General features: G+C 35.9%; 1 protein-coding gene across 3 annotated transcripts; it reads left to right on the top strand.

Moving 5' to 3' along the window:
• Nucleotides 1–1,883: 1,883 nt before the first annotated feature.
• LOC141652573 (F-box/LRR-repeat protein At3g59190-like) lies at nt 1,884–10,789 on the top strand. 3 transcript variants are annotated; one of them, XM_074460102.1, is made up of 5 exons: nt 1,884–2,012; nt 2,105–2,170; nt 6,404–7,413; nt 7,620–7,775; nt 10,014–10,789. In XM_074460102.1, the coding sequence occupies exons 3-5, from the start codon at nt 6,415–6,417 to the stop codon at nt 10,332–10,334; spliced, it is 1,476 nt and encodes a 491-aa protein (XP_074316203.1). In that variant the 5' UTR covers nt 1,884–2,012; nt 2,105–2,170; nt 6,404–6,414; the 3' UTR covers nt 10,335–10,789. The 3 variants fall into 3 exon arrangements, with proteins under 3 accessions (XP_074316203.1, XP_074316202.1, XP_074316204.1); XM_074460101.1 differs by lacking the exon at nt 1,884–2,012 and having other exon boundaries at nt 2,090–2,170; XM_074460103.1 differs by lacking the exons at nt 1,884–2,012; nt 7,620–7,775 and having other exon boundaries at nt 2,090–2,170.
• Nucleotides 10,790–10,992: the final 203 nt, after the last annotated feature.

The following is a 10,992-nucleotide window of genomic DNA, read 5'->3' as shown; positions in this document are numbered from 1 at the left end:
CCGAGCATAGGAAGAAAGGCGGTATTGCTTTTGTTGCTGCTACTTACTCATCTGCCTATTATGATTGACATTGCTTTTGATTGTACGACGCCGACTGTAACTTTCTTAAGGCATGGCTGATTTTTGTGCTTCTTAAATAGTACGAAGTATTGATTACATAAGTACCTGGCTGCGAAAACCTCAGGTGGAACTAAAAATGTCCAAATGCAAATGAAAACCAGTTCTATACAAATCACTACCTAATCACAATTCTGGGAAATCTTCGTCTTCTTTTTATGACATGAAACTGGTTTCTAAATTCTTACTTTAAAAGCCGGTTTCATATAAGGAGCTTCTTAGTGTGCAGCTCAATTGGTTAAGGAGCTCATGTATGAAACTTCTTATTTTCTTACCATTGTGATTGCCCTTACTAAGTAATTAAGTGGGCAATGTTTTGTACATAAGTATTTGAAAATGTACTAATTAAAAAAGTTATAAAAGAAAACTACTTTAAAACGTAAAAAATTAAACGGAACTAGTTTTAAACCCGTGCAAAATTGCACGGGTATGTATTTGGGCCAGTATTAATGTTTTTGGATGTATATTTGTTTTTGCATTTCTATTGTATTACTCTTGTAAATAAAAATTATCTACGATTTACATAATTTATGTTTAAATTTGTTACAAACACGTGTTCACATACACTGGTTTATAAGGAAATAACGTAATTTACTCTTGTAAATAAAAATTGCATACATAAAAAACTTTACATCCGGATAAAAGAAATATAATCTAATATAATCAACTTTAACATATGTATGTAATTCATTTGCGTTTTATGTTCGATCGCGTATATAAATGTTATTCCTTCTTGAAATTATGTAATTTTATTATTATGTAATTTTGTTATAAAAATCACGTACTTCGTAATTCAATTTCATTTACTCGCATTTGTAATTCATTCTGTGTATATGTTATAAATTTTATTTACACGGAATGTATAATACTATTTCATAATATTAATTCATAGAATTTTTTCATAATATTATTTCATAGAATTTGTTGTAAGACGGAATTTATCGCATGTTTGAAAAGACGGAAATCTGAAAAAATAAATACATTGCACACTCACGGGTCCCACCATAACATGAATTTCCAAAAAAAAAAAAAACTGCATTAATGACGTGGCGCACTAAGGATTGCGTATTGTCTTTTGTATTAATATAGATAAGATTATTCACAAGTAAATACAATACTCAAGGATTGAGTATGCCACAACACAATTTGTTGTATATGACCACTTTATACAAAAGAGAATCCAATAATACAAAATCCAATTAAATTATTAAAATACTTGTAAAACAATAAATTATTAGTATTCATTTTAAGATAAATATAATATTTTATTTTGATAACTTACATATATAAATAATGCCAATATATAATATAAAATATCCGATCATCAAAATAAGATTAAAATACGAATATAAATAAATGTTCAGCAACTCTCCTATAGGACCGTCTTATAGTATAAAAGTGATCCAAAATGTGAGAAGCCCGAAGATAACACTTAATTTATTTTATATTTTAATTTTACTTTAACAACACGACATTTTATGTTAAAAACTAGCATATTTAAATATACAAATTATTAATATAAAATTTTAAGTTATCAAAATAATTTTTTTTTTTTTTTACAATTCTAGTAATTAATTTTTTGGGACTTTTGGTTATTTGATGAAAAAAAAGGAAGTTATAAGTTAATTATTTGGGTTTTTGGGTTATGGGCTCGTCTTATGATATAAGACAGTCATGTAGAACAATTTACGTTAATGTTAGTTCTGGATTTTTATCCTATATTGGGCCAAAATTAAGGTATAGAACGGTTTTATAGGAGAGCTGTTGAGACCAAAGTATAAAATGGAAGTCTCATACTCTCAAGTGTAACTTAAGACGGTTACCTCCGTCTCACCGCCTGGTTGATGAATGCTACTTCAAATTCATCATCCGTTACTCAAATCTCTAAATTGTATGTACCTTTTCTCTCTTTCATTTCTCTCTGTTTATTTATCTCTGCATTTTTGTGAATGTTATTCATAAAGATTCCGATTAACCCGTTTAACAGGTCTAATTAAAGAGAAGATCCGTCTTACGAACTTCTTGGGTAAGACTGTTGCTTAACGCTTAAATTGTATGTATTTCTTCTCTTTTATTATTTTTCTTATTTATCTCCGTATTGTTATTCTCCTGTGATTGCCATTTTTGTTAATGTTACTCATTATGATTACCAGTTTGCCATCCATCTGAGAAATTGATATTTAGGGGTTTTGTTATTTGTACAATTGTATCCCTACTTGTCTAATGATAACAATATAATGAGACGGTCTCATACGAGAATTTACTTATTATTTTATCATTGTTGTCTCTCTTAGTTTTTGTTTGGATACAAAAATGGAGGGATATGGAGGGGAGGGGGAAAGGGGAAGGGAATAGTGGGTGTGTTTGGATAGCAAAAGTGGAGGGAAAGGGAGGGGAGGGTGAAGGAGGGGAAGATAAAGGGAGGTAAGGGAATGGGAGGGGAAATGGGATGTGGGTGTTTGGATACAAATTGATTTGCCTTGGAGGAGAGAAAATCGATCCCTCCAAATCTCTCCCCCTCCATTTCTCTCCACCCTTATTTGTTATCCAAACAAAGGATTTTAAATCCCCTACTCTCCCTCCCTTTCTTTCCTCTCCAAATCCTCCAATCCAAACACACCCTAAATAATTTGCATTGGACTATTGGAGGAAGGTAATGGAAATGGAAGGAACCATTTTCGGTCCGTCACTCCGTCCATCTCCAATTTGCTAACCAAACAAAGGAAATGTCTCCCTCCAAATTCCGAAAAGGAATTGTATGTATACATCTTGCAATTGATGGGAGACTTTTGAGGCTGTATGATTTTGCGGCGTAAATTTGGGATGATGTTAGTCTAGTTATTTTGAGCAAGGGATTAAGTAATGTTGGATGGTGCTCTCCATTTTTCTAGAAGCAATAGTGTTGCGAGCTACATAGGTGTATCAATTTCTTCACTTAGGCCTCCAAACTAATGGAAGGCTAGTAGCACATGTTCTTTGACAATGGAGCCTCGCTTTCACACAACTATTTGGCCACTATAAACACTCCTGTGTATTGCTTGCTTTAGTGCACCACAACACATTCATCTCCTCTCTTATCTTTCCTCTTTCTTATCTCTCTTTCTATATTTCGGGTATAAGTGTTTTAACTCGTAACTCGTAGAGAGTATAATGATTGGGCTATTGTCTCTGAGCCTTTGAGGAAATATTCTTATACTCCCATTTTATTATAGTGGAATTATTTGGCTCTCTCGACGGTGGTTTTTTACCTCTATTTAAAGTGAGGGTTTCCACCTAAAAATCCGGTGTCATTTTTACCATTTTCCTTAATTTCTCTTTAATCTTTAGCCGAGTCTATTCACTTCCGCGTGCTCTATAACCCTACAAATTGGTATGAGAGCTGCATTATATTCAACTAGGACAACTAGGATATTTCATAATGTCGACCAAATTCGACATTGAGAAATTTGATGGTAAAATTAGTTTTGCAATTTGGCGAGTCCAAATGCAAGGCGTTCTTATCCAGAATGGTTTTTTAGAAAGCTTTGGATGGTAAATCAAAGAATTCAGCCACTATGACGATGATCAATGGGAAAAAGTTAACGAGAAGACGTTGTCCGTAATCCAACTATGTCTATCGGGAGAGGGAGAGGTTCGGGAGGTCATTAAAGAGAAGTTCGTCGAAGGAATATGGACTAAGTTAGAGTCCCTCTACATGATCAAATGCCTTGCAAATAAGCTCCTTTTAAAAGAGTGTCTCTTCACACTCCGTATGTCATGAGGTACTCTCATACAAACTCTCTTAAATGAGTTTAATTCTATTTTAGTAGATTTGGAGAACCTAGATGTCACTGTCGAAGATGAGGATAAAGTTGTTTTACTTATTGTCTCCCTACCACCTCATTTGAACACTTCAAAGAAATCATGTTGTATGGAAACAACAATACTTTAGTTTTTGAAGATGTCAAGCCCCACAAACTGTCAAAAGAAAAATTTGATAACGAAACTCATTCTGAAAATTCGGGTAAAGGCTTGGTTATTAGAGGGAGAACTTTTGAAAAGGGTAGTATCTAAAAGACTCTAAGTTTTGCCGTTATTGTAAGAAAAAGGGATACGAAGTCTCTGAATGCTTTTAGTTGAAAAATAAGCAAGACAAAGATGATAAGGGTAAAAGTAAACAACCCGATCACCCTGTTGAAGCTAGTGTCGTTGAGATGGGGAATTATTAGTAGGTGTTGACCATTGAACAAAGGTCCAGAAATGAAGGGATATTTGATTATGGTTGTATATTTCAGATGTCACCTAATTGACATAAAGACGGGTTTTCCACCTACAAACATGTGAATGGTGGTCTTGTTTTGATGGGCAATGATGGTTAATGCAAAGTTTTTGAAGGAAATTCATGATGGTGTTATCTTAACCTCTGTTAGACACGTCCCCTATTTAAAACGGATTCTCATTTCGTTAGGCACTCTTGAATCACTTTGGTGTAAGTATTCAGCTCAAGGTGGGTGGAGTTTTGAAAGTGTCCAAAGGCGCTTTTGTATTGTTAAAGGCAAATCGATCTGGTAGCTTGTATCAGTTGTATAGTTTTATGTGGTGGAGGGTTCAACCATCACAGATTCTGCCGCAGCTCATGACAATACGAAATTGTGGCATATGAGATTAGGCCACATGAGTGAGAAGGGATTGTGTGTCCTTAACATAAAAGGACTCATCAGAAGCTATTGTACCGGTAAGGTCGAATTCTGTGAACATTGTGTTGTTGGTAAGCGGAAAAGGGTAAGTTTCTCAAAGGGCGTTCATAGAACCAAGGGTACATCGGATTACATCCATTCCGATATTTGGGGTCCCTCTCGAGTTCCTTCAAGGAGTGGAAAGTCTGGTTGAGAACAGACTGTTCAAATGAATTCAATCGATTCTGCAAAAAGAATGGTATTGCTCGCAGAACATATGAATAGAACTATTTTGGAGAGAGCTCGGTGCATGCTCACTGCATGCTATTTGATCAACCGCTCTCCAAACACATCGCTGGACGGCGATATTCTTATTCTAATCTTGGAATATTTGGTCCTTTTGCATATTCTCATGTAAACTCTCATGTAAACGAGGGAAAATTGAACCTCGTGTTAAAAAATGCATTTTCTTAGGTTATGGCTTTGGAGTTAAAGGGTGTCGTTCGTTCGTTGTTCGTTCGTTTATATGACCCTGAGTCTCGAAAAACCTTTCATAGTATAAATGTAACCTTTTATGAGAATGCTTTGTTATGTTCTGTGAGAGATATTGTTGCTTACAAATAGAGAAAGTAGAGTTAGAGGTCGCAACCTCCGGAGGAAGATGTTCCAACTTCCTGCCCTCAACCAAATTCCAATGATGAAACCGTTACCACCGCCCACAAAAGTCCACACCAGCAACATCAACCTCAAAGGCTAGGTTTGCCACAACCGTGGTCTATGGCTGAAGATCTTCGAGACCAAGAAAATCCACTCAAAGATACATTGTCCAAAGTGCTAATATTGCTTATGTATTGGCCGTTGCACAAGAAATTGATTGTGATGAGCCTAAAAGTTATTTTCAGGCCATCTCCAATGAAGATCGAGAGCTATGCATAGAGATCGAGAGTCTTCATAAAAATGAATGGTAAGAGAGCTATCAGTTCCAAGTGGATCTTTAACAGAAAAGAAGGCTAGTAGCACATGATCTTTGACTATGGAGCCTTGCTTTCACACAACCATTTGGCCACTATAAATACCCCTGCGTATTGCTTGCTTCAGTGCACAACACATTCATCTCCTCTCTTATCTTTCCTCTTTCTTATCTCTCTTTCTATATTTCGGGACCAAGTGTTTAACGTAGAGAGTATAATATTTGGGTATCATGTGCCCATGACCATTTTATTATAGTGGAATTATTTGGCTCTCTCACTCGTGGTTTTTTACCTCTATTTAAAGAGGGGTCTCCACCTGAAAATCCAGGTGTCATTTTTACCGTCTTTCTTTAGTTTCACTTTAATCTTTAGCTAAATCTATTCGTTTCCGCGCACTCTACGCCTACAAGTAATATGGTTGAGTTTTTGGAATTCTGGTTTTTTGCTACTTCCATATTAACACACTTTATTTAAATTCGATTGAGATCATTAGAATTATGTTTCACTCCCCATTTCCTTTTCATTTTTCTTTCTCTATATTTTCGCATTTTGAGGTGTGTCATCGCCCGTGGACGGTTCTAAAAGATGATTCATGTCAGCCAACCCCAAATCGTTTTGGGATTAAGGCTCTGATGTTGATGTTGTTGTTGTGATATCCAGGACAGACAAATATGGATTTCAGCTTGAAAAAGAAAAAATGTCATACAGATCGGTTAAGTAATTTACCAGATGAATTGATATGTCAAATACTTTCATCACTTCCAACCAAGGATGCTGCTATCGCGAGCCTTTCATCGAAGAAGATGAGGAGCGCTTTTATGTATTTGACAACTTTGGATTTTGATGATTCACCTATATCTTATTGTGCTAGGAAAAATCCCCAGCGTTTTCAAATTTTTAAGACGTTTGTGAATAATGTACTCCAGAAATCCCAATCTCCTCATCTTAGCAAGTTTAGACTTGGATTTGGTGGGAACTCGGAGATTTGGGCCTTTCACTTTTATCGTCGGTCGAAAGATTGTGGCGAACATTGTTTCCCATATTTGAGAGCCATTGAGCTTAATTCATGGATAGGCTTTCCATTAAGCCGTGGTGGTGTTAGGGAGATTGACTTGCGCATTCATGTGAGGAAGCCCGGGAAAATGTCCTCAGCGGCTTTCACTTGTGAAACATTGGAGGTGTTGAAACTCGACACAAATCTTAATTTTGAACTAGTTTCCACTATGTCATCCTTTAGGTTGCCGAACTTAAAAGTACTTCAACTCCGTTCGATTATCATACCCGAGGATGACTTTGTGGGTAAGCTAGTTTCAAACTGTCCTTCACTTCAAGAGCTTTGTATTGATTGCCGGTGGGAGTATGGGAAATCGGTGGTCATATCTTCACCGTCGCTCCAGAAATTGGTGCTTCTTATGAATAAGGATTTCAAGTTTGATTATCCGTGTGAACTTTTGAATATTGATACCCCTAACTTGCAGTATTTTGAATACGAGGACATGTTAGCTCTTCACAACTCTGTCACAAGCATGAAGGCTCCTATTCAAGCTTCAATCAATATTGATTGCGATTGCGATTGGGGGACTTCTGAGGGGTGTTTTCGGGAAATGCTTAACCTTGTGCAAGCTGTGTGTAATGTTCAGCATTTAAGTTTGACGTCCTCATACTTGGAGGTTTAGTTGATCTCTTTACCTCTTACTTTCTGTGTCTTATTTCATTATGGAGTATATTTTTCACTGCTAATATAGAAAGGTAAACAAATGAATGAGACATCCAAAAAATGGAATATTTAACAGATGACTTAGACGGAGGGATTATTATTTTTCTTCCCAATATTATCTGTTCATGTGATTGTCTCTTTGCTGCTGTTTGCATGAAGGTGTTGGATTTTGAAGACTTGAAGAATCAACTGCCGACTTTTCATAATCTTAAACATTTGAAATTCGGTACTTATTTAAGACGTAATTGGGACGATACTGTCTTGTTTGAATTTCTTAGACGTTCACCAGTCCTGGAAGTACTTGAATTCCCTGACGTGAGTATTCTCATTTGCTTGTCTTCAGTATTTATCTTGAGTCGTAAAATAACTCTCGTATATCATATTAATCCAAACTAATGTTTAACTGAAAATAATCCAAATTTTGACATCAATAACTTATACTGAATTGATCCTATAATTTACCTATTAGCACCTGTTTCCCAACAGGTGACTTTGTGGGTCCATCCCTTTTCTATTTTTTCTGGTTTTCCTTTTCTTCATTCTTCTACTTCTTCTTTTGCTTTCTCCCTTCTTAATTTCTTCATTCTCTCCAACTTCTTCCTTTTCTTTATTACTTAAATTCACTGTCAGGGAGTAGTTACTGTAAATTCATCCCACTATCCGAGAGCCCTTACCTTTTTTATTCCTATCTCTCTCTATTCTTGCTCCTTTTAGCGCTCTCACTATGAACATTTTTACTCTCCATTCCCACTAATCTCTGCCATTATTCTGTATCTTTTCAAAGTTTTCTTTTTCATTCAACCAAAAACCCTCTTCAATAATTTACCATTTCCACAAATTCATGAATAAGACCGTCTTCTGTATTATTTAAATACTCATTTATAAGATGGTTTTACCCAATAATTACTATCCTCTTTCTGAACCAATCTTTTTCCTAAAACCCATATCCAAAAACTTCAAATTTAACTCCCCTCTTCAAAAAATCAAAACTTGAAGCATAACCCATGTTTAAATCAACTCTATAGTTCCTAAAACCCTGATTTTTCCCCAAATCTTTCAAAATGGGTGCAACAAACTCGAATCAGAGAAATCTGATCAACATCAACATCAACATCAACATCAACATCAGAGCCTTAATCCCAAAATGATTTGGGGTCGGCTGACATGAATCATCCTTTAAGAACCGTCCGCGGGTGAACGCACACCTCAAAATGCGAATAGAAAAGGGAAAATGAAAAATAAAAGGGAGAGCGAAAATGTAATGGAAAGTCAAGGTAAACTTAGAGGTTTTAAAATCGAATTCCGGATTTCTTTTGTAAAAACTTAAAATTTAAATCGAGATAAAAGATTAAAACGATTTTGAAAACCGAAATAGAATTAAGGATCTGGAATGTCTTAAAAGTAAACCAAGTAAAATATATAAGAAAGTGGTTGGTAAAAAGTGTAATAAAGGAGAGAAGAACAAATAATTTAATTTTTTTTTTAAATTAAATAAAAACACTAAATATGTCAAAAAAAAAAAACATCAAATACTAAAAATCCACATGTATCCTTTCCCTCCATTGTGCCCTCTCTGTCACCATACTCTCCTCAAGCCCCAGAAATCTCATATCGTGCTCTATCACTCTCAACCATGTCTGTCTCGGTCTTCCTCTACCTCTAGAGACCTTTTCTGTTCTCCAAGTCTCCATAACTGGTGCGTCCATAGGTCTCCTTCTCACATGGCCAAACCATCTTAGTCGGTTTTCCATCATCTTGTCCTCTATTGGCGCCACTTTTACCTTTTCCCTAATCACCTAATTCCTTAATCGATCTTTCCTTGTATGACCGCACATCCACCTCAACATACGCATCTCTGACAAACTCATCTTTTGAATGTGACAATGTTTCACGGCCCAACACTCGGAACCGTAAAGTAAGGCAGGCCTAATTGCCCTGCGATAAAATTTTCCCTTTAATCTTTGGGGCATATCTTTATCGCATAAAAACCCTGAAGCACTCTTCCATTTCAACCATCCCGCTTTAACTTTAATTAAGGAATGTGCAAATTAAGGAAACAGTTGATAAAACAAGGGATTGATTCAAGGTACAGTAGAAACATTGGGGTTGCACTACGTCGTTTTGCTGAAGATAACACTAATACTGAACTTGATACGGTTGAAGGAATAAATCAATTTGGGGGAAATTAATTTAAGAGTTTTGCTTGATTAGGGGAAATTATGTTGTGTGTTGTTTTTGTTTGTGTATTAAATGGAGAACTTCACAGGTTAAATAAGGGTTAAAGTCAAAGGAAACCGGTTGTACAAGTTACCCTTTCATCAGTTTAGTACTCCCTCCACATTTCTATGTTCTTCCCATTTCATTATAATACTACACACATATAATGGAGAAATGGGAAGAACATTAAAATGTGGAGGGAGTACAAGTTAAATGATGCCAAAGTTTGGATTATTCTCGGTTAAACATTAGTTTGGATTAATATGAGAAGAGGATGCTTAGTTTGAATTATTCTCATGAAATAACCCTATTTATTATCATCTGTTATCTTTGCAGGGAATCGACCCCTTTTATGTAATTAATCCTGATCGTGAATATCAGAAAATGATTGTTGAGCGTGATCACTGGTTTTTCGGAAAAAATCAAGCAAGTCCTTGCTGTTTCAAGACCTGCCTAAAAAGAATCGTCATTAAGTATTACTGTGGCACAGTACGGGAATTAGAGTTTCTTCGTTCTCTCCTGCTAACTGCACCCGCTTTAGAGGAATTATTGATTATATGCGAGAGGGAAGATGATATCGTAGATCAGGCGTTAGCAGAAAACACATTGAAGGAGTTACGTATTGTCTCATCTACTTGTTTAATTACAGTGCAGTGATTAACACTTGCTTGTATTTTGACCAAGTCATTAGAATCCCGTAACTCTGTACGGTATCCGCAAAGAAGGACGATGACGACATTGGGTTATGCAGCTCTTATGCAGATTTATCAAGCTTTCAAGGACAAACTATCTTAATGAGTGAAGATGCTGGTCGGGACTCCGGGTGACGTTGGCTAGGCGGTACGAATTTCTCCTTTGAAGCCGTCGTTATGGCCTCGTCGACCAAGGTGACTGATCCCGTTGGGTCGAGTTGAATGGGTCTTGGCAGATGTATTTTAATGTCAACATGTACGGAGTATACATTTTTGGGTTTTGAATTTTTACGTTTTTGGCGAGGGAGTACCTACGCCGGGCTTCTGGGAAATTATGGGGACCCTGTTCGAGGCCTCATAATTTCAATAGGAGTAAATTTTTTTGAGAAGATGATCAATTTTAATAAATTATTTTGGATTATATTGAAAACAGATATTGCAATTTACGGTTGGTTAGAATTTTTTATAAATTGATGGATTCACAGGATAAATAAAAAAAAAAAGTTGAAGATTTTGTGTGTATTACGTATGATTTGAGAACTGTATTCACTTCATGAGTAAACACACAAGTACACACACATTTGTATTGGTCTGCTTTTAACTCTTTCATGAAAGCTACATTG

Source organism: Silene latifolia, chromosome 4 (genome assembly GCF_048544455.1).
Source record: "Silene latifolia isolate original U9 population chromosome 4, ASM4854445v1, whole genome shotgun sequence".
Taxonomy (NCBI): Eukaryota; Viridiplantae; Streptophyta; class Magnoliopsida; order Caryophyllales; family Caryophyllaceae; genus Silene; species Silene latifolia.
This window is presented reverse-complemented; position numbering and strand designations above follow the sequence as displayed.

Excerpts from the sequence above, each read along its gene's own strand:
- LOC141652573 (XM_074460102.1), top strand. The coding sequence starts at position 6,415 with ATGGATTTCAGCTTGAAAAAGAAAAAATGTCATACAGATCGGTTAAGT. Across the intron at positions 7,414-7,619 it reads TGACGTCCTCATACTTGGAG|GTGTTGGATTTTGAAGACTT; the intron begins GTTTAGTTGATC and ends GTTTGCATGAAG. Across the intron at positions 7,776-10,013 it reads AAGTACTTGAATTCCCTGAC|GGAATCGACCCCTTTTATGT; the intron begins GTGAGTATTCTC and ends TTATCTTTGCAG.